General features: G+C 36.4%; 1 protein-coding gene and 1 non-coding gene across 3 annotated transcripts in view; both read right to left on the reverse strand.

Annotated features, from left to right (window-relative positions):
* LRCH2 (leucine rich repeats and calponin homology domain containing 2) overlaps positions 1-27,277 on the reverse strand; it is a 156,680-nt gene that overhangs the window by 9,211 nt on the left and 120,192 nt on the right. The window contains exons 13-20 of one of the 2 annotated variants that reach the window (XM_036271295.1): positions 23,132-23,180; positions 22,938-23,054; positions 11,510-11,554; positions 9,179-9,229; positions 6,613-6,670; positions 5,744-5,856; positions 5,426-5,563; positions 5,219-5,296 (exon numbers count right to left, since the gene is read on the reverse strand). In XM_036271295.1, coding sequence (XP_036127188.1) covers positions 5,219-5,296; positions 5,426-5,563; positions 5,744-5,856; positions 6,613-6,670; positions 9,179-9,229; positions 11,510-11,554; positions 22,938-23,054; positions 23,132-23,180 — 649 coding nt within the window. The remainder of the gene's footprint in view (positions 1-5,218; positions 5,297-5,425; positions 5,564-5,743; positions 5,857-6,612; positions 6,671-9,178; positions 9,230-11,509; positions 11,555-22,937; positions 23,055-23,131; positions 23,181-27,277) is intronic. The other variant, XM_036271296.1, reaches the window with a different exon arrangement.
* Positions 8,734-8,862, reverse strand: LOC118636851. Its single transcript, XR_004960816.1, has one exon. It is a non-coding gene; the product is annotated as a small nucleolar RNA SNORA35 (small nucleolar RNA).

A 27,277-nucleotide genomic window follows, 5' to 3' on the forward strand; every position in this document is an offset into this window, starting at 1 on the left:
CTTCTTGAACTTACAGAGATTTATTTTGTTTCCTAACATGTGGTCTGTCATTGAGAATGTTCCATGTGCACTTGAGAAGAATATGAATTCTGTAGCTTTGGGGTGCAATTCTCTGTAGATATCTATTAAATCCATTTGGACTAGTGCTTCTTTTAGAGTCTCTGTTTCCTTGCTAATTTTTTGTCTAGAGAATCTATCCAGTGATGTCAGTGGGGTGTTGAAGACCCCTCTTATGATTGTATTGCTGTTGATTTCTCCTTTGAAGTCCTCCAGAACATTTTTAATATATGTTGGTGCTCCTATATTGGGTGTCTACATGTTTACCAAGGTTATAACTTCCTGTTGGATAGAGCCTTTCAATATTATGTAGTGGCCTTCTTTGCCTCTAGTTATGGCCTTCATTTTGAAATCTACTTTATCAGAAATAAGTATTGCTACCCCAGCTGTTTTTTGCTCTCTGTGTTCTTGAAAGATTTTTTCTATCCCTTCACTTTCAACCTATGTGAGTCTTTTGTTGTGAGGTGGGTCTCTTGGAAACAACATATTTGTGAGTCTTGCTTTCTTATCCAGTCAGCTATTCTATTTCTTTTTATCGGAGCATTCGAACCATTCACATTTATGGTGATGATTGATATGTACTTATTTATTGCCATTTTCATTTAGTGTGGTTATATTTTTCTTCCCATTTCTTCTACTAATTACAGCAGTCCTTTTAGCATATCTTGCAGTGCTTGTTTGGTGGTAATATATTCCCTTGGCCTTTTTTTTTTTTTTTTTTTTGTCTACAAAGGTCTTTATTTGACCTTCTATTTTGAATGATAGCCTTGTTGGGTAGAGTGGTCTTGGATTCAGATCCTTGTTTTTCATGACCTTGATTACTTCATGCCACTCCCTTCTGGTCTGTGGTGTTTCTGTTGTGAAGTTAGCAGAGAGCCTTATGGGGTTTCCTTTGTAGGTGACCTGTTGCTTATCTCTTGCTGCCTTTAGGATTCCCTGTGTCTTTAATATTTGGTCTTTTAATTACTATGTGTCTTGGTGTGAGCCTGTTTGGGTTCTTCTTACTTGGGGTTCTCTGTGCTTCTTGAACTTGAATGCCTTCTTCCTTTACCAATTTAGGGAAGTTTTCTCTTACTATTTCTTCAAATATATTCTCTAACACTTTTTCATTTTCTTCTTCTTCCGTGACTCCTATGATGCGACTATTATTACGTTTCCAGTTCCCTCATGCTCTATGTCTGTTGTTTAATTTTTTTTTCCCTTTTGGTTTCCTGATTGGTTGATTTTTTTCTACCCTGTCTTTTTATTCACTGCTCCGGTCCTCAGCTTTTTCTACTCTGCTGGTTAGTCTTTCCAATTTGTTCTTTATTTCAGCTATGTCATTCTTCATTTCTTTTTGGTGGTTTTTAATTTCCAATTGGTTGATTTTCAATGTTTCGATGTCTTTACTCACGGTGTTGATGTCCTTATACATGCTATTGAGCTTCCTCAAGATCATGGCTGTGAATTCTAGCTCTCTTAACTTGCTTAACTGCATTTATTCATCTCATCTTCGGCAGAGGTCTCTTGCTCTTTCATTTGGGATTTGTTTCTTTGTTTCACCAGTTTGGCTATCTCAGTGGATTTTGGAGCCTGCCAAATTTTCACTGTTGGTGTTGGTGTTGTGCTGTTTGTGGCTCCCTCTACTGGGTTTGGATGAGCAAGGGAGGACCCACGGTAATCACCACTGTGAAGTCTTAGTTTCCTGGGTAGTGTCGCAACCCCAAAGCAGCTTAAAATCTTTAATTGGGGAGCTGTTATACTTAAAGTTGGAATTCAGGAGAAGGGGTCAGTGGAGGTAATCATTTTCATATTCAAAAATCATTATTCACTGGAGGTGGGTCAAGATGGTCGTGTAGGTAAACGCAGTATTGCCTCCTCCCATAACTACATCAAAATTACAACAAAACTACAACCCAACTGCCTGAAATCGAGCTGAATGGAAGTGCCACAACAAAATTAAAGAAGCTGCCACATCAAGACTGGTAGGAGGGACGAAAGCGTGGAAGGGCTGATCCCACACCCACGTGTGTTGGAAAAATTCAGGAGAGACCTCGGCTGTGAAGGCCCTCCCTGAGGAATGAGGGATCCCTGTCCCACATCAGGCACCCAGCTCAGGATTCCCATGCCAGAAAAAAAGTCCCCATAACTTCTGGCTCTAAAACCAGTGGGAACTGAGGCAGAGGGAGGCTGCAGCTATGGCAGCCCCAGTAGTTCCTCTTAAAGGGCCCATGCACAGACTTACTCAGAACTGCTCTCTCTGAGCTCCAAGGGGAGGCAGCTTGAGTGGCACCAGAGAACAAGGAAGAACTGTGCTGTTTGTCCTCAAGATGAAGGCTGGAGGGGCAGATTTCTCCTGGTCAGATGTTCTGGTGGAGGCCGTTTTTCCTTTGGTGAGCCCTTCCCCCACAGGGCAAGAAGACAGCCTCCATATCTGGGACTCCAGCAACCTGGTTCACACTGTGGGCCCTTCCCAGGTGATTCCCTGAGGCCCCGCCCCACCCAACTTTTGGCCTACCCAAGCTGTTTCCAAAGGCTTTACCATAGGATTGGCCTGTCTTGGATCTTCCTTTAGAGATTCCTAAAATCTCTCAAACAAGCAGCATCTGGTACCTGAGCCCACCAGTGCACCTGGCACCATTGGACCAGTGGACACGCTGTGTCAACACAGACCAGTGCACAGTAGCGGAGCTGTGAAGGTGACATTTGCAGAATGGCAGCCCAGCACCATCCCCTGTAGTAGTAGCCTGATCAGAGTCAATATATACCCCCAGCAACAGAGGCTGGGGAGCAGATATCTATCCCCAGGCAACAGAAGCACAGACCAGCAGCAGAGAACCACCCAAAAAAACTACAGCAAAGGCTGTGCAGGAACTGAGCCCCACTGGGCAGCAGCAGTCCCCAGCCACCAGCGGCAGGACTAGGGGCTCTATAAGGCCCTGTGCAACACAGCTTCCCACAAGAGCGGTGGGAAGCCAGGGATCCATAGGAGCCTGTGTGACCCAGCAGCCCACAGAGGGGAAGGAAGCCAGAATCCAGAGGGAACTGTGGGACCCAATGACCCACAAGAGCAGTGTGGAGCTGGGGTTCTGGATGGACCTGTGTGACCCAGTAGCCTCCAAGAGTGGTGCAGAGCCGGGGCTCGAGAGCAGCCAGTCTTCTCATTAACAGGTCCCAGGCCTGGCACTAGAATCAGCTAGCCTTGGTTCACAACTTGGCTTTTCCTGGACACCTCCAAGCCCAGCACAAGCAGCAGACATCTGCAGTTTACTTTGTAGCTTATGCCAGGTGGCCCTGGATAGGGCACAGGCAGTGCTGACCTTGCCCGAGAGCCAGCATACCTGGTGGACCACTTCGAAACACCAACAACCAACCACCTCCACAAGTGACACACTCAATGAGTGGACTCAGTAGGTTCCATAGTCCTGCTGATGTAAGTCTTTCTCTGTGTCGTTGGCCCCTACACCGCTGATCCTCCTAGGTAGTTATAGGCGCGTGGTCAGTGGGAACAGCCAGTCCTTGCAGCTGATCATCTTGAGTAAACCCCTCCCAATGACGTGCCAACAGCAATCAAGATGCAATTACAAGAGAAGGGTGTACAGTCCATGCTAGGGGTGCACCGTGAGGGCCCAGCTGGGGTGATCAGGGAGACTGTCCCACTGGATGCTACAGGACACCTACAACACTAGGCTATCCTACAAAGCCTAGGAGGCATAGCAATCCTGCCTAATACAGAAAAACAGCCAAAATGAGGAGACAAAGAAACATGTCCCAAATGAAAGAAAAGAACAAAACTCCAAGAAAAGAACAAACAAAATGGAGATAAGCAATCTAACAGATGCAGAGTTCAGAACACAGGTTATAAAGTTGCTCAGGGAACTTGGTGAGACATACAAGGGACTTAGTGAGACCTTCAAGGAACTTAAGGAGACCTCTGAGGAACTTAGTGAGAACAACAACAACATAAAAAAAGGGCCAGTCAGATATTAAGGATGCACTAACTAAAATAAAGAATAATTTACAGATTCAATAGTAGAGCAGGTAAAGCCAAGAAGCAAGCCATCGATTTGGAGTATAAGGAAGCAGAAAACACCCAGCTTGAATAGTAAAAAGAACAAAGAATCCAAAAAAATGAGGATAGTGTAAGGAGCCTCTGGAACAACTACAAGCTTGCCAACATTCACATCATAGGGGTGCCTGAAGGAGGAGAGAGAGGGCAAGAAATTGAAAAACTATTTGAAACAATAGTGACAGAAAATTTCCCTAACTTGGTAAAGAAAACAGACATACAAGTCCAGAAGCACAGAGAGTCCCAAACAAGTTGAACCCAAAGAGGCCCCCACCAAGACACATCATCATCAAAATATCAAAGGTTAACTACAAAGAGAGAATCTTAAAAGCAGCGAGAGAAAAGCAGTTTGTTACCTACAAAGGAGCTCCCATAAGACTGTCAGCTGATTTCTCAAAAGAAACTTTGAAGGCCAAAAGGAGTGGCAAGAGATATTCAAGGTGATGAAAAGCAATGACCTACACCCAAGATTACTCTATCCTGCAAAGCTATCATTTAGAATCGATGGAATATCAAGAGTTTCCCAGACAAGAAAAAGCTAAAGGAGTTCATCATCACCAAACCAGTATTATATGAAATGTTTGAAGGGTCTTCTTGAAGGTGAAGAAGAACAAAACTATGAACAGTAAAATGGCAATTTATACATATCTATCAACAATTGAATCTACAAACAAAATGAAATAAAATGAGCAAGCAGTACAGAAACAGACTCATAGATACAGAGAACAGAACTTTTTGTTGCTTGCCAGATGGGTGGGGGCTGGGGGGCTGGGTGAAAAGATGGAGGAATTAAGAAGTACAAATTGGTTGTTAGACTGATGAATCTCAAAGGGAAAGGGAGAAGGAGGATGGGATGAGATAAACCAAAGAACTTCTATGCATAAATGCATAACCAATGGACACTGACAATAGTGTGGGGAAGGCAGGAGGGGGGCGGGAATGGGGAGGAGGGGGGTCAATGGGGGAAAAAGGGGGAAATATCTGTAATATATTCAACAATAAAGATGAGTTTTTTTAAAAAGCATTATTCATTCCTATTGTGAAGAATAAGAATTCCAGTATACATGTAATCAATTAATATTTAAGTGATTTTTTTGGAAAAATAACAATTACCTGTGAGACTCCTAACTTTTTACAGGCATCAAGAAAATTTTCTACATTTCTTCGACATTTTGCCATGCTCAGTTTAGGCTGTAAAGATAAAAGGTATATTTTCAGGCATATTTATACATAAATTAATCAAAATTGATATTATTTAAAGACAGTTTCAAGAGGCCCTATCTTCCTTTAGAGAACTTACAAATTGTAGACAAAACTTACCACTGCTGGTGATGGCACATGAATACTAGCTACTGAGCGGGGCCTTATATGATTGGCTAAATGGCAAAGAACAACGCCATCCATCAGCGCAGCTCCAATATCATCAGGCAAAATTACTTTCAACTTGGATTCGAGATTCTATAAAGAAATGGGTATAAATCACAAATATTCTACCTAAATATGTTATATATTTATGTTAAAAATCATGATATAATTCAAGAATTTAAAGAGCACTATAAATAAAACCCATATATATTGTTAATTTTCCAAGTTAAACCCATCTTTACAAAGCAGAGCTGAAAGGTAAGTCTGACTTACATTGCGAAGCTGTCGTATTTGTTCTCGTTCTTCCCGTAAATGTTCCATCTTTCTTCTCATTGTAAATCCAGGATCTGCTGCCCCATATTCCTTGCGAGATGGGTGGCTAAAAGCTATAAAAACAGAAATTTCCTAGCTTATTACAAAGCTAATAAGAAGGCTCAACCATCGGTAGGAAAAGAGGCACGATAAAAAGAATGAATACAAAACTACATAAAATTATTATTAATACATTCTAAACAGTTTTTACAGAATATAATTAAAATCAACTTATCTGCATAATTGAAAGCAACAGGAAAGGCAAATGTAACAACTTTTACCACCTAAATATGTTTTTATTTAAGCATACATTTTTAGAAACTTATGATCCAGGTTAAAAATTATTAAACATAAATCAACCTTTATTATCTTTAAAGAAAAAGGAAATTACTCTTGAAGGTCAATACAGTTATTCAGGAATAAAAACTATAATTCAATACCTTGCCAAGTAACATGGATCCATTTTCTTTTGGGCTTGCCAAATGCGAAAAGATCCCTTTTTAAAACCACAATATAATGGAGTGCTATAATTTCAAACAGTGTTTGGTCTGCTGGCAGAGTGGTCATTCTAATAGCAGTCACAGTAGTGTAGAAATTAGACTGCAGTATATATAAGGCAAAAAGCTGAGGTTTCAGGAGCTTGAAGGTAAAGAGGAAGAAAGAAATGGGGAATGGGAATTGGAAAGACAAATAAGGTTAAGAGAAAATTACTTTTAGGAGAGGGGAAAGAATCTATGTGTACTTAAACTATGGAATCAAATCCCATTTAAGTTTGGAAACTCTAGTTTCATATATAACCAGAAAATTTTATTTGCAGAATATATATTTACCTGATCTTGGCTTCAAGCCAAAAGGACCATGTGAAAAACCATCAGTTCTATCATATTCCTAAAAACAGAAAAAAAATAAAACCTCTTTTCTTTCTAAATAATTAAGGTAGTTATTCATATCCATTACAATTTTGAGAAGTATTTGAAGTATTTCTTTCCATGATTAGTGAAGTAGAGAAAGGTAAACTGCATTTCAAGTCAAATAAATGATTTTATTTTTAAAAGTGGTATAAATATTTGCTAATTGATCTGATTACATGAGCTTTTAAATACTCCTCTCTCCTAGTGTAAGTAAAATTAAAAATAAAATTATTTAAGTGTATAAGTAAATATTACTTTTGAGTAAATAACAGATTAAAGTCTTCCCCAAAATGAAGTAAACATCAATGAAAAGATAAGTGAAATTAGCAACTTTTACTCAGTATCTACCATGGACTTGACACTTAGTGGATATTATGAAGCAAATCTACACGTTCATACTAATAAGAGCTATAGAATGATAGATGGTAAATTATGTCTTCTATTTGAATGCACATTTCTTCAAAGTACTTTCACAGTTATATGCTTTGGAAAGAATTGTAGCATATTTTAAAATATCTGAACTTGAAGTCAGAAAGCTTAGGATGTCTTAAGCAAAACATTTAATTACTGTGTGACTGTTTCTTCATCTTTAAAGTGGGGTATTGTGAAGATTAACTGAGATAACTAAAAGAAAGCACTTTGTAAATATAAACTTGTAAGATAATATAATTTTAGCAGCATCTTATTTAATCTGTGCAACTGTGAAGTATATAGAGTCTGGGTTTCAGTCACTTCTCTACCATTCATTGACCAGAGTCTTTGGACAAAGTTATCAGTCTCTTCAGCTGTAAAATGATGACACTAATATCCAGCTCATGGGATTTCTCTTAGTTTCAAGTGTACAGGCAAGGCTTTGTTAGTAGTAAAGTAATATACTAATTTTTTAAATCATTTTCCTTTCAAAGATGAAATTGAAGCAATCAGAATTCTCTGTTAATTATCTGAATTTTCTGCTGATTAACATGTGATACACAGTTCAAGCTGAATGTCAGTTGAGCTACCAAAATACATGCTCACCAACAAGCCTCAGTTTGTCTTCACTCTTTGGGTTAAAATGTTATGAATTCCAAGACAAAATTTTACTTTTCCAAATGCAAGCAAAATGTATTATATAAACAATATAATTTGAGAAAACTGGCACTAATACTATCCCCGTGAGCACTAATCATAAAATCATAAAACAATTAGGCAAATAACCAGTTACTTATATGCCAACATCTGTTATAAGTGAAAGTTAAAGACTTACAAAAGTATATGATAAAGATTAATCTTATGATATCCTAATTTAAATTATTTTCCAAAAGAATATAAATCATTTTACTTGCCATATAAATACTTTAGAAACATGTTTATAAAACTAAAGTCCAAGTCTATTTAAAAGTTTTACAATGCAACTTACCCAAAACAACAAATAAATAATCCTTGCTTTTAAAAATATTTAACACTAACTATATAAAATGAAATACTGCCTGGCCGGTGTGGCTCAACAGATTGAGCTTCGTCCCATGGACTGAAAAGTCCTGGTTTGATTCCTGGTCAAGGGTATATGCTGGGTTGTAGGCTTGACCCCTGGTGAGGGGTGTGCAGGAGGCAGCCGATCCATGTTTCTCTTTCATAACAATGTTTCTATCTCTCTCTCCCTTCCTCTCTTCCTAAAAACCAATAAAAACATATTATATATATATATATATATATATATATATATATATATATATATATATATAATGAAATACTATCTAATTAACCAAAGTTATATGGTGAATTTGGGTCATCCAAACATTTAGACAATGTCCTGAATTCACCAAATGAATGCATAATCATTTATTTACTAGTGATACACTTTTAGAATACTAAATAAGGTAATCTGAATTAGAAGAAATACTGTTTGGAATTTGTAAAACTTATCTCTTGTCATAAAGCAATAGGTGTAACTAAATTAAAAGAATCAATCCTTTAAACCACCAAAGTATTTGGTTGAGATCTTAGAAGCTCTCATCCACTCCTTCTCCCTATGGCCTCTGCAGTCTAAGATGCCAGGAAATGTGTACCCTCTTGTCGATAGGAACAACCCACTGCAGGGATGTTTCTCGTGGAAAAAGGAAGTTTCTCTTGCATTGTTTTCAGACCTAATTGGTTATGAGAAAAACCAAAGGTCATTGCACAATGCTGATGTACTTTGTTTGCAAATTAAAAATTTTAAAGCTCTTTCTATCATTTATTCCAAAATATGGATTAATTATATAAATTGAATGCTTTTCTGTGATCTGTAGGCATTTCTCAATGATAATTTGTTCTATCTATTATGAATATTTGTAGCAAACTATGGTGGTCTTCTTAGAACTCTTTATAGGCTAGGTTTGTACAAATTAACCTTTGTGGCTTTCTAAATATGGGTAAATAAATTACACTGTAAAAAACAATGATGAGATTAGAGAGAAGAGACAAGAAAGAAATTTATGTAAACATATAAAAACAGAACTTGTACCTCAGATGATATTGGAGATTGTGGTGACTTATTAGCATTATCACTGTCTTGCTAAAATATAAAAATAAAAAAGATAAAAAATGAAATTAAAATACAAATGATGATTTAGACATATAAAAAGAAAACTGAAAATTGTTTTGATCAACTGCTAATGAAAGAATCTGGAAAATATCATCTACCACCTTGATACTCAAAGTGTGGTCTGTGAACCAGCAACATTGGCATCCTCTGAGATCTTGTGAGAAAGGCAGAATTTCAGGCCTCACCCAAGATCTACTTAATTAGAATGTGTATTTCAATATGATCACCAGGTGATTCATAAGCACTTAAAATTTTTAGAAGTATTATCTAATGACATCAAATATTTTCCTAAAAATGTAATACCTTTAAATATCACAAAAAAACCTTTTCATATTTCTTAGAAAAGATTCATGTGTTAAGATTAATATCTGATGGGAAATGGCAATAATATGTTATAACCTGAGGCAGGTACACAGAGGCATGCAAAAAATCTACCACCCCAAATAAAAACATTTACCTGGAAAATTATGTGTAGCTAATATAGGCTTAGAAGTAATTACAAATAATTTAATTGTATAAAGTAATATTAAGCAGTCCATGTTTTTTGAATGACAACTATCGACCAAATACAAAATCTTAACATTTAAACTTGAATATGCATACCACACAGAACATTTACTCACCATTCAACAAATGATTACTGACTACTTATCACAGGTCAGATACTGAGCTAGACATTAAGAATACTGAAATTTAGTAAAGTATCATCTACTGAAGGATCTCTCAGTCTAGAGGGAAAATAGATTCATGTATACAAGTAATACAACCTTCTTAGTAAAATAACAGAGTTTTTGATGGCATATTATGAGGCACGGATAGGGGGCACTTAGAGAAATGGTGGTTGAGAAAGGGAAATTTCCTGAGAAACTAAAAATACTGAGTAGTTATTTACCAGAAAAAAGCAGAGGACAGCATTCCAAGATGAGAGGACAAAATACAGGCATAGAAGCAATGAATGAAGAGTGCAGAAAACTTTTGAGCAGTTCCCTGTTTCTGGAGAGTAAGGTAAAATGAGGGCAAATTGGAATTTGAGGCTGATATAGTAAGCAAGGGCTTGACTAATGACTTAGAATTTACCCTCTAAGTGATGGGGAGACATTGAAGATTCTAAGCAAGGGAATGGCCTGATTACATCTGTGTTCTTGGAAACAATCATTGTGGCTGCAGGGAGAATGGACTGAAAGCAAGGGAGAGATGAACAAGGATGCTACTGTAGTAGTACGGGCAAGAAATGATGAGGGCCTATGCCAGGACAGAAGAAACAGATATGCAGGTGCGGAATGTATTCAAAATATTTCAGTATCGAAAAAAAGTAGGCTTTGGTAACTGATTACATATTGAGGCAGGTAGGATCAAAGTAGATACAAAATATAAAGGGACAGGGCCCTGGCTAGTTTGGCTCAGTGGTTGGAGCTCAGGCCCAAGGAACAGAGTCGTAGGTTCGATTCTGGAAAAGGGCACATACCTCAGGTGCAATTTGGTCCCCCACCCTGGTCAGGGTTGTGCAGGAGGCAATGAATCGATGTGTCTCTCTCACATCAATGTTTCTCTCTCTTTCTCCCTTTCTCTACTCCCCCCTACTCTATCTGAAGAATAACGGAAAAAATATCCTCGGATGAGGATTTTATATACATATATATGTATATATACACACAAGGGAAAACAGCCAAGCTGAACCACTAGCTCATGGTTCAGCAAACGTTTTCTGCATGATTCCATTTCATAAAATTAAAGGAGTTTTCAGAAACCCTGCCAAGAATCAACATCAATTTAACTACCAAATGCCTCCAAACAAAATACATAAAGTTTAAGTATTTATGGTGAAGAGACTATCATCTGAAAAATTCTAGGCTGCCGCATAGCTTAAAATGGTGAGGCAAAAAAGTTAATGGTAATGCACAAACTGTGGAAATCTCATTTTAAATGTAAACTAGTACAAATAATTTGTGGAAAGAGATTAATAAATTCCAAAAAATTTCAACTGACCACAAGGATAATTTAGAAAGATAAAAGATGAAGAAATGTAAAAACTTTTAAATTGGACTACTGGAAATTTTGTTATACAAGACATAGAAATTACATGATGAAATTAATAATTATATGATGATGCTCAGTTTTTATTATTGGAGAAAACACAGGCATTAAATTAATAACAAAGACACTGAAAAAAGGATTACATTTTACTCTGAGCCAACTACATATTAAAAGTAAATATTTTAAGTAATTGGTAATATTACCCTCTTTTCTCACCTCATCATTTTCATTGCCACTTGAACTCTTCCTTGATGATTTATACTGAAAAATATTTAAAACACATACTTTATTTTTCCTTAAACAGAGGAATTATCTACCAGTAAATTATATGTGAGGTTTATTCATATTTTGCTATTTTCATTAAATTATCTGATACTAAGCTTAATCACATTACCAGTTTAAATGGTCCTACTACTGCCCTGGCTAGTTTGCTCAATGGTTAGAGTGTCAGGCCTAAGACCAAGGAGTCACAGGTTCGATCTCCGAACCCAGTTGGAGTCGTGAGAGAAGCAACCAATCGACGTGTCTCTCTTACATCAATGTTTTCCTTTCTCTCCCTCCCTCTCTATCTAAAAATCAATGGAAAAATGTCCTCAGGTGAGGATTAACCAAAAATAAATAAACAGTCCTACTACTTACAAATAGCTGACACACAAATTATTTTCTATTTTCAAGGCATTGTTTTAAGTACTTTACATATATCAGGGAACAATTCTTCCCTAAACCAATCCATTTTCCATTCATTTAGTTTTACAATCTGAGGGTTGTCAACTTCCAATCAAGATGGCGGCATTGGTAAACACAGCCCTTGCCTTCTCCCACAACCACATCAAAATTATAAATAAAGGACAGAACAACCGTCATTCAAAAGTGCCTAAAATCAGGCTGAATGGAAGTCCTACAACTACGAAATTAAAAAAGCCACATCAAGACCAGCAGGACGGGCAGAGGCGCAGACAGGCTAACACAGGTTGGTCCCAAACCCATACGTGGCAGATAAAAATCAGGAGGGATACCTCGGTTGTGAAGGTCTTCCCTGAGGAGTGAGGGGTCCCCATCCCACACCCTCCCCCGCCCCAGGTCAGGGTTTGGGTGCCAGGAAGAGAAGTCCCCATAACTTCTGGCAGTAAAAACCAGCAGGAATTGAGGTTGAGGGAGGCTGAGGATTCTGGAGTCCCAGGTACTTTCTCTTAAAGGGCCCACACATGGACTTACACCGACTAACACCCTCCAGGCTCCAGCATGGGGAAGGTAGCTTGAAAAACACCAGAAACATACGGGGAAGAATTGAGTTGTTTGGCATCAGGGCAAGAGCTGGAGAGGCAGCATTCTCCAGTAAAGACATGCTGGTGGAGGCCATTGTTCCTTTGGTGAGCCCATTCCCCACAGGCCCAGCAGATGGGCACCATATCTGAGACTCCAGGAACCTGGCCCATACTGTTTGCTCAGCCCTGCTGATTCCCTAAGACCCTGCCCCTCCCAGCTTCTGGGCCCACCCATGATGTTTCCAGGGCTTTATAATAGGATTGGCCTCTCTTGGATCATGCTTCTGACTGTCCCAAATTCTCTCGAACATACAACACCTGGCCTCAGCAAGCCCCATATCTCTTGTTAAGTGGCCTCAGGCCTGGCACTAGAAGCAGCTAGCCTTGGTTCACAGCTTGGTTTTGCATGGGCACCTCCAAGACCAGCAGAAGCAGCAGCCATTGGCAGATCACTTTCTAGCTTATGCCTGATAGCCCCGGGGTAGAACACAGGCAGAGGCTGACCTTGCCCTAAAGCCAGCACACCCAGTGGACGGCTTCAGACCAGGGCAAAGCACCACTACCCAACCACATTTATAAGTAACACACTCAAGGAGTGGACTCAGTGGGTACCAGAGCCCTGAAGAAGTAAGTCTTGCTCTGTGTGGTGGCCCCTGCACAACTGATCCTCCAAGGGAGTCAGAGGTCAGTGGTCAGTGGGCACAGCCAGTCCTTGCAGCTGATCAGCTTGAGTAAATCTATACCATTGACATGCCAACAGCAATCAAGTCTCAATTACAACAGAATGGTGTACAGTCCACATGAGGGCTGCACTTCATAGGCCCAGCTGGGGTGACCAGAGGGGCTGTGCCACTGGACCCTACAGGACACCTACTATAATAGGACACCCTAGGAAGCCTAGGAGGCATAGCAACTCTACCTAATACCTAGAAACAAACACATGGTGGTAGCAAAAATGAGGAGACAAAGAAACTTCACAAATGAAAGAAAAAAAAAAAAAAAACTCCAGGAAAAGAACTAAACGAAATAAAGATAAGCAATCTAACAGATACAGAGTTCAAAACACTGGTTATAAGGATGCTCAATGAACTTAGTGGAACTTAGTGAGAATAGCAACAACATAAAAAAAGGACCAGTCAGAAATGAAGGATGCACTAACTGAAATAAAAAATAATTTACAGGGCTCTGGCTGGTTTTCTCAGTGGTTAGAGCATCGGCCCACAGACCAGAGAGACCCGGGTTCAGTTCCTGCTAAGGGCACATACCTCAGTTGCAGTTTGTCCCTGGTCCCGGTTGGGGTTGTGTGGGTGGTGGCCAATCGATGTGTCTCTCTCACATTGATCTTTCTCTCTCTCTCTCTCTCTCTCTCTCTCTCTCTCTCTCTCTCTCCCTTCCTCCCTCCCTCCCGCTCTATCTGAAGATAGATGCAAGTGTCCTTGGGTGAGGATAAAAATGAAATTAATAATAATAATAATAATAATAATAATAATAATTTACAGGGAACCAATAGTAGTATAGGTAAAACCAAGAAGCAAACCATCAATTTGGAATATAAGGAAACAAAATACACCCAATCAGAACAGCAAAAAGAAAAAAGAATTTAAAAAAAATGAAGATAGTGTAACGAGCCTCTGGGACAACTTCAAGTATACCAACATTTGCATCATGGGGGTGCCAGAAGGAGAAGAGGGAGAACAAGAAATTGAAAACCTATTTGAAAATATAATGACAGAAAATTTCCCTAACTTGGTGAAGGAAACAGACTTGTAAGTCCAGGAAGCAGTGAGAGTCCCAAACAAGATAAATCCAATGAGGGCCACACCAAGACACATCATAATTAAAATGCAAAAGGTTAAAGACAAAGAGAGAACCTTAAAAGCAATAAGAGAAAAGTGGTTAGTTACCTACAAAGGAGCTCCCATAAGACTGTCAGCTAATTTCTCAAAAGAACTTTGCAGGCCAGAAGGGAGTGGCAAGAAATATCCAAAGTGATGAAAAGCGAGGACCTACAACCAAGATTACTCTATCCTGCAAAACTAGCAATTAGAATCGAAGACCACATAAAGAGTTTCTCAGACAAGAACAAGCTAAAGGAGTTCATGACCACCAAACCAGTATTACATGAAATGTTGAAGGATCTTCTTGAAGAAGAACAAAAATATGAACAATGAAATGGCAATAAACACATATCTATCAACAATTGAATCTACGAACAAAATGAACAAGCAGAACAGAAACAGACTAATAGATACAGAGAACTTTTTGATGTTTGCCATATGGGAGGGGAGTTCGAGGTGGGTGAAAAAGGTGAAGAGATTAAGAAGTACAAATAGTTTGTTAGACTAATGAACCTTAGAGAGAAGGGGGAAGGTGGGGTGGGAAGAGAGAAACCAAAGAACTTATATGCATACATGTATAACCAATGGACACAGACAATAGTGCGGGGAATGCAGGAGGGGTCCGGAGGGAATGGGGAGGAGAGGATCAAGATGGGTGGATGTCTGTAATACATTCAATAATAAACACAAGTTAAAAAAAAAAAAAAAAACAATCTGAGGGTTGTCTTAAATCCTCAGTTTTCTTAATCTGCTGTGTCCAATATGTCATCAAGTCACTTGTTTTTGTTATCTCAGACTTACTTCTGAATTCTCACAACTAAGGCCCCCATCATCTCATACTTGATCAGTAATCTCATCATTCCAAAATGTCTATGATTAAGAAACCTACTGATTTTAGGTTAAAAAAAAAAACAACCTCACTACATTAAATATATATACTGACTATACAATAATAGTAATAGTGATAATAGTTAACATGATGCTAGCACTTACTATATACCAAGAACTTACTGAAATGTCTTACATGTCAAGCACTGATTGATGTGTGTTACATTTATTAACCCATTTAATTTTCATAACAACTCTGAGGTAAATTTTATACTTAGGCACAGAGATAATATGATCAATGTAAAAAAATGCTAGTTTGTGAAAAAGTGCTCTTAGAATCAAGGATATACAGAACGACAACCACTAGTGTTATTACTTCTGATTCCTTGTCACCAGAAATAATCTTGCAAATCAGTGGCAGATTAATGTTCTCCAAACACAGTTTACAACTTGTGTCTCTCCTGTTGTAAAACCTACTAATTTCCGGATTATACCCAAATTGCTTTGCCTGGCATTTAAGGTTGTATTTAATTGTCCCGTTTAGTTATGTAGCTTTATCTTCCATAATTCTTCAAAAACTAAATAGCCTACCTAGTAGCTCAACCACAAACTGGGGGCTGAGCAGTATTAGGGATTACAAATACAAACCTTAAATTCCTCCACTGTCTATCCTGCGATTTAAGACAACTATCACTAATCTATCAGGGTGTTTGCTTTCCAGTTGATCCGAGACATAGCTTCAATATGTTTTCAATCCAATACTCTGGACTGCCACTGAATAGAGTTTGCAATGTGTGAATAAAACTATTTGCTATCCCTAGACATGATTCCCACTTACATCATTTTTTTTTTTTTTTGGTTTTATTCTACTTCAACGAAAGAGTGACATTTGGACAGCAGATAGCAGGACTCCAGGATGGTATGTCATTACCACCAAAGAAGAAGATACTCATAGATGTCAAAATAAGGGAAGTGACAATCCAGAAACTGATGCAGGATTTTACTACTAAAGGCACCACTGGAACATTTCTTAGAAGTTACTATCAGTTGGTATTAGAAGAAGTATGTCAATGTGAAGAAAGGGAGCATCACTGGGGTTTCTATCATACTTTTCCACTGCTGCCATTCTTACAAGGAACTCAACAGTGAGCATCCAGGCAAGTATCACTGAAGAGGGCCCAATGTGGAGGGCACAGTCTGCTTCATGACCATGATGTTCTTTGCCAGGCACCCCGACCTTTGATCTTTGCTAAATGCTTTCATATTCTAATTGAGAATTAACACCTAATAATAGATGATTGGTACCAAAAAAATGACATTTGAGTGAATAATAAACTAATATTTATTAAGTGCATATTCTGTGGTAAGTGCTATTCTAAATACTTTACATTAAATCATTCAATAGTTATAACAATACTGTAAAGAAAGATATTATTAGTGTCATTTGACGATTTTTTTTTTTTAAATTGAGCTCAGCAAGGTTAGGTAATGCACGAAAGTCACAGTTAGTAGCTATCATCCCAAGTAAGGACTAGAACTCAAGTGGTTTGATTCTAGAAGCCGAGGCTCTTAACCACTATGCTATACTCCCATCTCTACGTTCTGAATGATTAGTAGGAATTTGCTAGGAATAAAAGGGCTAATGGGGATTCCCAGGGGAAAAAAAAAGCATAAAGGAATAACAAAGCTCAGCTTCTGCAGAAAACAGAGTAATATGGCTAGTGAGGAGAGTGAATCATGACAGTAAATAAAACTTAGAAAAGTAGGTAAGTATGGCCCATGAAGAGTTTAAGCTGTCCAACCTTTATGTTATTAATTATGGGGAGCCAATAAAGACATTTTAGTCAGGGATCTCTTAAAAGCTGTGAAACTAGAGAAAGGGGGACCACTAAGAAGTCATTACAGCCAACTATACTTTAATAAAAAAAAAAAAGTTATTGCAATTGCCCAGACAAGAAAAAATAGGATTTCAACAATCACCAGAGCAGCTGAGATGGAGAAGAGGTGATGAACTGCAAAAAGAATGTTTAATTAACATCCAGTGACCAATTAGGTGAGGTGACTAGTGAGGTAAAGATGAGAAGGACTGAGGTATAAAGCTTAAACAACAGAGCAAACACCATTACGATTAACAAAAATAAAGAATAGAAAGGAGGGACAAGTTCCATGGTGAAGGGCAAGGAAGATGAGACATATTGAATGTGAAATACATGTAGGGCATCCAGAAAATTAGATACACAGCTCTGGAGACTAGAAAAAGTTCATAGGATGTAATTTTAGACCCAGATGAAGATAAGAGACATCTGGAGTCATAAAAGCTTCAGAGAAAACTTTTAGAGTAATAAAGAGGATGAAACCCTAAAAGCAAACAGAAGAAAAGTTAAATGAGAACATCAAAAGAAAAACAGACAAATCAGGAAAGAAAAATGTGAGGTATAAATCAAGAAAAGAGTTTCAAGAAGAAAGATGTGGTCATCACTGTCAAATGCTACACTGGATTTTGCCTTTAGTAGGTTTATGTGAAGCTCTGGTGAGGGGCTATTTCAACGGAGAAATGGAAGTGAAATCCAGACTGCAGTGGGTTAGGAGTGATGAGAAAGTGAAGACCTAAAAATGACAAGTTGAACCCTAAAAGAAAACAAAGAGATATGGCAACAGCTGAGAGGGAAATCTGGAGTAATGGCAGAGATCTGAGCTTATTTATAAGACAGAAGGTAAAGAGAAAAAAGGACAGAAGAGTGAGAGGATAATTGATAAAAAAAGAGAGGATGATGCAGTCAAGAACTTAAATAATGAAACTTGTATTATTGTTACTCAACTACTATTCTAATTAAAAATATCCATTATATGGATAAAAAAGCTGTGGTACATATACACAATGGAGTACTATGCAGCTGTAAGGAAGAAAGATCTCTTATCCTTTGAGATGACATGGAGGGACCTGGAAAGTATTATCCTAAGTGAAAAAAGCCAACCAGAAAAAGGCAAATACCACATGATCTCACTTATTTGTGGAATATAATGAACATAACAGTCTGAGGTATGGGGTAGTCCCAGAGACGTGGAAGTGGGGTACAGACTGACAATCCCCAGAAGATGGGGTGGGAAGGAGAGATAAACCACAGAACTTATATCCATGTATGCATGAACAATGGAAATGGACAACAAAGCTGGGGACAGGGCAGGGAGGGAGGGGGTATCAATGGGGGAAAAAGGAGAAACATCTGTAACAAAAATTAATCAATTAATTAATTTAAAAAAGATATCAATAAACAAACTAAGTAAGCCACTATACGTCCTGAATTCTTTTTTTATAATGGCTGTATACTAGAGTTCAAAGCATCACGCTAAGCAATCACCTGAAATACATAAACACAACTTCAAACGGATGAATAAATCCTGTTTTTAAGTACATTTTAATTCCTTCTGAAAGCCACTCTTGCAACATTTTAATAAATATTATGTAACTTTGCGTTGTATTGAGAGCACTGAACCCTAAATATGTTACTTAAACGTGTTTTCTCAAATAATGATCTTTCAACTCTAAAAAAAATAAATAAATATCCATTATACATGAAACTTAATTTGCATTATTATACATATTTAAAGGTCCTAAAACCCAAAACTTAACAATATACATAGATTTGAAAATATTCTGTAAGTCCAACTTTTTACTAATTCAACTCTGCTGTCCTTGGTTAATGTTAGTCTGAATAACTGAACTTTTATTATACCTCAAATTAAATACCACAATAAAGGCCTGTTCAGAAACAGAGAGGTCAGTTCATCTCTGAAGCTTACTTTAATTTCACAGGAAAGACAGGAAAGGGGTTAGCCTTTAAATTAAAATACTGTACTATATTTATGAAATTAGATATGTATAAGTCATTATAATATTTTACCACAATGGTAATGAAATACATTTGAAGGCAAACATATATGGCATATGGCATTTCCATAAATCAAATAATCCTTAACAGTAACTAAGTATAGCTATTCTAATGTTCTTTAACTCTTTTGGTTTACAAATCAATAGTTAAATGCATGCAGTCAGAATTTCATGTGTTATCATTCTTACAAAAAATTAAAGCTACTAATTTATATTAAAAATAACTTATCTACAAGAAGTTATATTTTCATATTTTATTGGCATCTTATTAAATAATATTAATACATTTCTTTAAAAGATTTTAAATAGAGTAATGTATTTCTAGAATAGCTTTACTTTGAGAAATGCAGTGATTTTATTTTGGCAACAAGGACATTACATTCTATTTGCTAGAGTAGTACATGACAGTGGCCAGGGAGTCTGAAAAAGTTAATGTAACTCTCCTACAGTGATTTACTTACTCATAAAATCTGACCCAATTTATCTTCTTGTTCACATAATCTAGCCAATACGTTGAAACATTTTTTACTTAGTTTCAGGGGCTTCCTTAAAAAACATACTACCGCCCTGGCCGGTTTGGCTCAGCGGTTAGAGCGTCAGCCTGTGGTACAGAGAGACCTGGGTTCGGTTCCCGCTAAGGGCACGTACCTAGGTTGCAGTTCGTCCCCGGCCCTGGTTGGTCGTGCGGGTGGCAGCCACTCGATGTGTCCCTTCACATCGATCTTTCTCTCTCTCTCCCTCCTGCTCTATCTGAACAAAAAATGGAAAAATGTCCTCAGGTGAAGATAAAGAAAAAAACAAAACAAAAACATACTACCAAAAATTAGTCTTAGCAACTAAGAAGTGATAATAGAGTGACATACATATACAAACACACACAGACACATACGTTTTCAATAAATATACTGAAATAACAGCACCATAAGTAATTTACCACACAATACAAAGAAATCCCTTGGCTCAGTCATTTATATGTGTTAGGATCAAGTCACGGAAAAGCTCTGTATGTTTCATAACACGGCAAAGCAAAGGTAGCCATTCTGGAGTGAACTTAGTGATAATTTGATATAAATCTCTAGAGTAGCATATTTTAATATTTAATAAACTATAAATCCATATTTATTTCAGTAATTTATCTTATGAATCATCCTTTGGATTCTCAGAAGATAGGTAATTAAGAGAAATTTTCTTTTTGAAAGAAAGTTACTTCATAGAAATTGATATTTTAATCATGAAAATACTGGAAATTGAGTAATGGCTTGTACTTAACACAGAGAGTGGTATCTCAACTTTATAATTTTTTTTTTACATTTTAGGAAAGAAATTGTTGACATTCCGTTTTTATCAAGTGTCCTAACACTGACACCTTCTGACTACTGAGGAGAACTACATATCTCCTTAAACATTTCCCAGTGACTAAAGCTTATTTCTGCACCTATTTATTAAGTATGGAAGAAATTAACATTTGTTAAATAATGATTATGTAATGGACACTTAGCAACTTACAAACTAACAATATTATCAGGTATGTTTAAGCCATAAAAAATAAAATACTTATCAACAAATGATGCTATTAAACTATTTTTTAAAAGATCACTGAGGCCTCTATTAAGACTTTATTGAGAACGTCACCTGAGTTAGTGTTAAATATTTTAAAAACAATAAAAATGCATTGATTTGAAAGTGCTTGTTCGCTTTATATTAGGCTATCTACATTAAGTAAACAGGCAGTATAGCATACACTCTGGGTTCAAATCATGACTCAGACGCTTATTAGCTAAGTGACTGGAAGCATACTACTTCACCTCTCTGTGCCTTAATTTCCCCATCTGCAACATAAAAATGATAATAACTGTCCTTAATTCATAGGGTTGTTACTAAGATGACATGAGTCGATATTTTTAAAGCACTTAATGCCTGGCACTTAGTAAGTGCTATGCAAGTGTTTTAATAACTAGACTTTGTATGTTTTTCTTATACCAGTAGATTAAATATTAAAACCTATATTATTTTTTAGAAATACTAAAATTATTCCCCTACATCATCAATCATTCATTAAGTTTTATATATTAACAAATTTTATTCTGTGCTTCTTTTCAAAGCCCATAAACTAAAAGAGGACACTTTAAAATAAATGTCAATATGTAAATATAATTACAGATCTGTAAAGGTTCGGATAAATAGACTTGCACTACCACTGAACCAGGGTTCTGCTGGGAATGTCTTTACCTTCTCCCTATGTATATTATCCTTCATTATCTCTTGTATTGACCAGGTAATATGAGGCTTATTAAAAAGATTCAGTAATTGCCCTGGCCAGTTTGGCTCAGCGGTTAGAGTGTCCGCCCACGACCAGGGAGACTCAGGTTCGGTTCCTGCTAAGGGCACATACCTAGGTTGCAGTTTGTCCCCCGCCTGGCTTGGGGTTGTGTGGGTGGCAACCAGTCGATGTGTCTCTCTCACATCGATGTTTCACTTTCTCTCTCTTCCTCCTTCTCTCTCCTGCTCTATCTGAAGATAAATGAGAAAATGTCCTCAGGTGAGGATAAAAAAAAGATTCAGTAATTATTTGTTGAAAGGTGAAACTTATCACAGACTTCCTAAGACATATAACATTTTTGTTTTGCTCATATGATACTACTTCCAAATATACATTATAATCCCACATAAGGAAACAGATCAATGTATATAAAGACCCACTGCTAGCAGAGAAAAACACAAAATATATTCTTATTTTTAGTTATATAAACTTCAAATTACCTATAATTTAGCTTACAACTATATATTCTGATAAAATTATTATTATTATCATTATTAAATTAAAAATTAAGCTCTGGGAAACAGAAAAGGTACACAAAAGCAACAGAATTTGCTATTCATGGGTGAGGAGTTTGTTTGCACTATTCATTTGAGTTCAAAATTCCAATATTTAATTCTGACTCATACTAAACTTTATTCCAATTCCAATGACTGGCATCTGCAAATTAGCAGATCTAAATAAAAAAATAGAGAAAATGACAATATTTACAAAAGTCTACACAATAAAATTTCATTAATACTCTGCTATCTAGCCTGGTTGATGTGTCTCTGTGGATTGAGCATTGTCCCATGGACTGAGGGGTCCCAGTCAGATTCCTGGTCAGGGCATATGTGAGGGTTGTGGGCTCGATCCCCAGTAGGGAGCATGTAGGAGGCAGCTGACTGATGTTTCTCTCTCACACCAATGTTTCTATCTCTCCCTGCCTCCCTCTCTAAAAAATCGATAAAAACTTAGAAAAAAAAAAAAAAAAAACTATGTTAACTAAAAATTTGGGATAATTCCAATGGTCTGAGCTTTCAATTTAGTTAAAAGACTACCTTAAGAAATCTACTAATGAAATAAGAAAAAAAAATGACAGGAACACACGTTTTATCATTTTTAGAACTACATAAATAACATTTATTTGCATAGAAATATTTAAATGCTCATTGCAATTACATATCAACTGTTGAAACAAATCCAGTGAAGACCTTCTTGGAGCAATTCTTTTAAAATATTACTACATATTACTACAATTAGTACTGTAGCAAACATTACATCTTTGTTGTAAATAATTTGGTAAACCACAATTCAGACTGATTTAATCATTTTTAATTATTATGAATTACTGAAATATTATAGATGTAACTGGATCATATTATATACTGAATATTTCCTAGATACATGTAGGTAAAATAACACATTTTCTATATGTAACTAGAGTTATTCTACCTTATTAACATAAAACAAAACTGATAAAATCAAAATTAATTACAAAGTAAATTTTACAATTTTAATTAAGTACCTTGAAATATTCTTTTCTAATCTGTTTGCTCCGCCTTCTTTCTTCACTCTGCCAGATTATAGGTTGAGATTCTGGCCACTGTTGTTCATCTGTTTGATCTTTCTGATTTTCTAAGGGCTGTAATGAGACAATTTCTTTTAATTAAGTAAATGAGAACAAAATATTAGATATAATATAATTTAATTTCTTCTTACCTTCCATGTGAGTGGTGATAATGGTGAGTTAACGTCATCTGTTGAGACACTAAAAAATTAAAGATGCCTTAATATGTTAAAATATTTAGAATTGCCGTTAGGTATACATTATGAACATAATATTATACACATGATCTTAGCCAAAAGGCTGAGAAGCAAGGAACATGATAGTATCAAATTGTATTTCTTTAACCAGAAATCTAAAGAATTTATTCATGCCTATGCTTTGAACTAATAAGAAAACTTAAAGTTGACAAAAACATACTTAAGTCTTCCCCAATCAATTATAATCTGCTAAAAAAAATCAAAACAGACCTATTTAATATCACCCTATGCATAAGAGTACTCTAAGAACTTTTCAGAGGTGAAAAGAAATATAATATCTAGAGACATAAAAAGAGCAGATTATATTTATTATATTAAAATCATTATCCTAAGCTAAACAAAAACAAAAACCCTAGTAATTCTTTTTTTGCCTATTGAATTACTGATTATGACCCTGGAACATTTCATTCTGACACATAGGGGCTATGTAGAAATTTTTTTTATCTATTTTGTGTGTGTGTGTGTGTGTGTGTGTGTGCGCATAGAGTAAGGTAAACTGAATATAATTGTTAGATTGCAGATATGAACAAGAAGTTCCTTTAGAAAAAATACACTAACAAAATGCCCACTAGAGATGTATTATTCAACACTGTTATGAAACTTCTGTACAGTACAGTAAGAAAAGAACATTTTTAATAATTAGAAAGAAACACACTTCCAAAATGTATAGAAAACAGAATTGCCCAAGGGAAAAAAAAATTACAAAAAGTCTATTACTAAGAAGTATGGTTAGCAGTTACAGAAAAAAAAACATAAAACTTAATTGCTTTCTTAATTATCAATTTTAACAAGTTATAAAATACATTGGGAAAAAATCTCATTTATAAAAGTAAAAAATAGCTAGGAAAAAAACTTAACTAGACATGCACAAGACCCACATGACAAAACCATAATCACCTAATTGGGAACTTGAATGACTGAAAACTTTTTGGACAGAAAGATTAAATATTATAGACATAACTTCTCCTTCAAAATGACAGCTGAAATTAATACAATAGTAATTTTTTAAAAGAAGTATTTTGGGACTTGTTTAGAAAATTTGATAAAAGAGTTACAAAGTTAATTTAAAGAATGCATGACCAAGAAGAGAAAAGTTATACAATAAAGGGGACTTACCTACTAGGAAATTACATGTATTTTATTAAATTACAGAAATAAATTAGTACCAGCTCCAAAATCTATAATTTTTTTTCAGTAGAAAAGGCATACAGGACAACAACTAAAACAACTTACAATAAAAATGAAATTTAAAAGCATTGTTGAAATGATGGGTTATGTAACAGATGGTGTTGAGACAACTGATTAACCAATTGTAAAATACAGAAAGGAAAAAAAAACATAGAAAGGAGAAGGAGTGAGAAAAAGGAGAGAGGAAGAGAGGGAGAAAGGAAAATACTAGATTTCTTATATCATATCAAATACCAAAATTAATGGACTGAAAGATTTAAATATAAATAAAAATAAAATCACAAAAATATCTGAAAAATATGAGCAGCAATTGTTTAAATGTTGGGGTGAAGCAGGTGTATGGGAAAATATAGACAAGTTACATAAAATGTAAAAACTAGATTTTGCATCTGGCCAAGATAAAATTAACAGTGACCAAATTTATGTCCTGATTGAAAACAAGAAAAGAATTGACAAAATTATACTTTCCAAGACATTAAATATTAGGGAAAAAAAAAGAGAGAGAGACATCTATCCCTTAGACATTGGTAAACAAGGCAAGCCTCAAAACTGAGTCACATTGTTGCAGGAAGAGAATTCCAAGGCCACAGAAGGGGGACCAAGGTGGGGCTCATGTAGCTCTCCGAAATGAGGAAACAAAGCTGGGTGCCAAGGAGAAAAAGGTATATGGAGTTAACAGGACAAAGTAACAAAGAAAGGAACAATGCACAAAGAAAGAACTTAGGAACTCTACAGAGGCATCCTTCAAATTTTCAACTGAGTTCTGACTAATCACTGATCATACATGTAAGGAAACTACCCTAGGCAAAAGAATCACCAGAAAGATTAGAAAGAGTAATTTTCAGACTCACAGTGAACTAGAAGTAGTATCAGTTTCCACCAGCCAGAATGGAAAACCTTATAGTTCATGGGATATCAGGTAGAGTACAATGCAAGGTCTTCTTTATTAGTGGGGCAAATTTGGTCCTAGACAAAATGCCTTACTGTAATCAATTGTTATGTGATTACACATAAGGCACAAAATCAAGTCCCAAAAATATCAAATTGTTGTCCAATAATTTAACAACATTCCAGAACAAAGTGAAAGAGTATTTATAGCAATACTATAATACCCAGCACCCAAGTAATTCAAGATCATAATGTCTGGTATTCAATCAAAAATTCAACCAGACAGTGTTCAAGAAGCTAGAGGGAAAGACTGAACACGTTAATATAGGCATAATAGATATAAACCAGATACAAATCAAACATTAAGAGATTAAAAACTACATCTGAAATTTAATATAACTTGGATGGGATTAAAATAATGCATTAGACATTTCATAAGAAATGATTAGTGAATATACAGACATTACAAAAGAACCAGCAAAAAATCACACACAGAAAGAAAAATACTGAAAAAGAATGAATAGAATATCACTGATCTGGGAGAAACTTTCAAGTGGTACATATAGTTAGGGTTCCAGAAGAATAGGTCAGGTGACAGAAAAGATATTTGAAGAAATAAGGGTCCTAAATTTTCAAATTTCATGAAAACAATAAACCTACAAATTCGAGAAGTTCAATAAACTCCAAGCAAAAGAAACATAAAGAGAACTACAGCAAGATACATAATAATCGAATTACTTATAAACAAATGATAGAGAAAATGTAAAAAGAAGCTAAAGGACAAGAGATTTTAGATTTTGTTCAATGAAACAAATATTGACAACAGAGTTCTCATGCCAAACCCTATCAAGAGGACAACAGGGAAACCTCGTTAAGGTACTGAAATGAAAACAAAAATGTCAACCTAAATTTTGTACTAGCAAAGATATCTTTCATAAATGAAGGCAAGCCCTGCCAGTGTGGCTCAGTGGATTGAGCATCATCCCATGGATTAAGAGGTCCTAGTTTGATTCCCCCTCAGGGCACATGCCAGGGTTTCGGGCTCAACCCCCAGTAGAGGGCATGCAGGAGACAGCCTATGGATGTTTCTCTCTCACATCAATGTCTCTATCTCTCTCTCTCTAAAAAAAATAAATAAATCAATAAAAACATTAAAAATGACATACAGAAGCTGACAGGATTCAACATGAGTAGGCCAAGATTAAAAGTAAAGTTAAGTCTTTCAAGTAGAAGGGAAATATGAAATGTGGACCTACACAATAAAATAAAAGGCACTGGAGACAGTAACTAAGACGGTAAATATTAAAAAAATCATTCTGATTACTTAAATGTCTTTAAAAACAATGGACTATTTAAAGAGGAAGATACAAAAAAGTGGAAGCAGCCCTAGCTGGTTTGGCCCAGCAGTTAGAGTGAGGGCCTGCGGTCCAGAGAGACCTGAGTTCGGTTCCTGGTAAGGGCACATACCTCGGTTGCACATTGTCCCAGCCCTGGTTGGGTTGTGCGGTTGGCAACCACTCGATGTGTCCCTTTCATGTCCATGTTTCTCTCTCTCTCTCTCTCTCTCTCTCTCTCTCTCTCTCTCTCTCTCTCTCTCTCTCTCCTTCCCACTCTATCTGAACAAAAAAAGAAAAAAAGTTCTTGGGTGAGGATAAAATAAAAGTGGAAGCACATACCTTCTTCATGTATTGGAAGAATTAACATCATTAAAATGTCCATACTACCCAAAGCAATCTATAGATTCAATGCAATCCCTATCAAAATACCAACGACATACTTCACAGAACTAGAACAAATACTTCAAAAGTTCATATGGAACCAAAAAAGAACCTGAATAGCCACACCAATCTTGAAAAAGAAGAACAAAGTTGGAGGAGTCACATTACCAGATTTCAGGTTATACCACAAAGCCACTATAATCAAAACAGCTGATACTGGCACAAGAACAGGCAGATAGATCAATGG

This window comes from Molossus molossus, unplaced genomic scaffold (assembly GCF_014108415.1).
Source record: "Molossus molossus isolate mMolMol1 unplaced genomic scaffold, mMolMol1.p scaffold_m16_p_2, whole genome shotgun sequence".
NCBI classification, from domain to species: domain Eukaryota; kingdom Metazoa; phylum Chordata; class Mammalia; order Chiroptera; family Molossidae; genus Molossus; species Molossus molossus.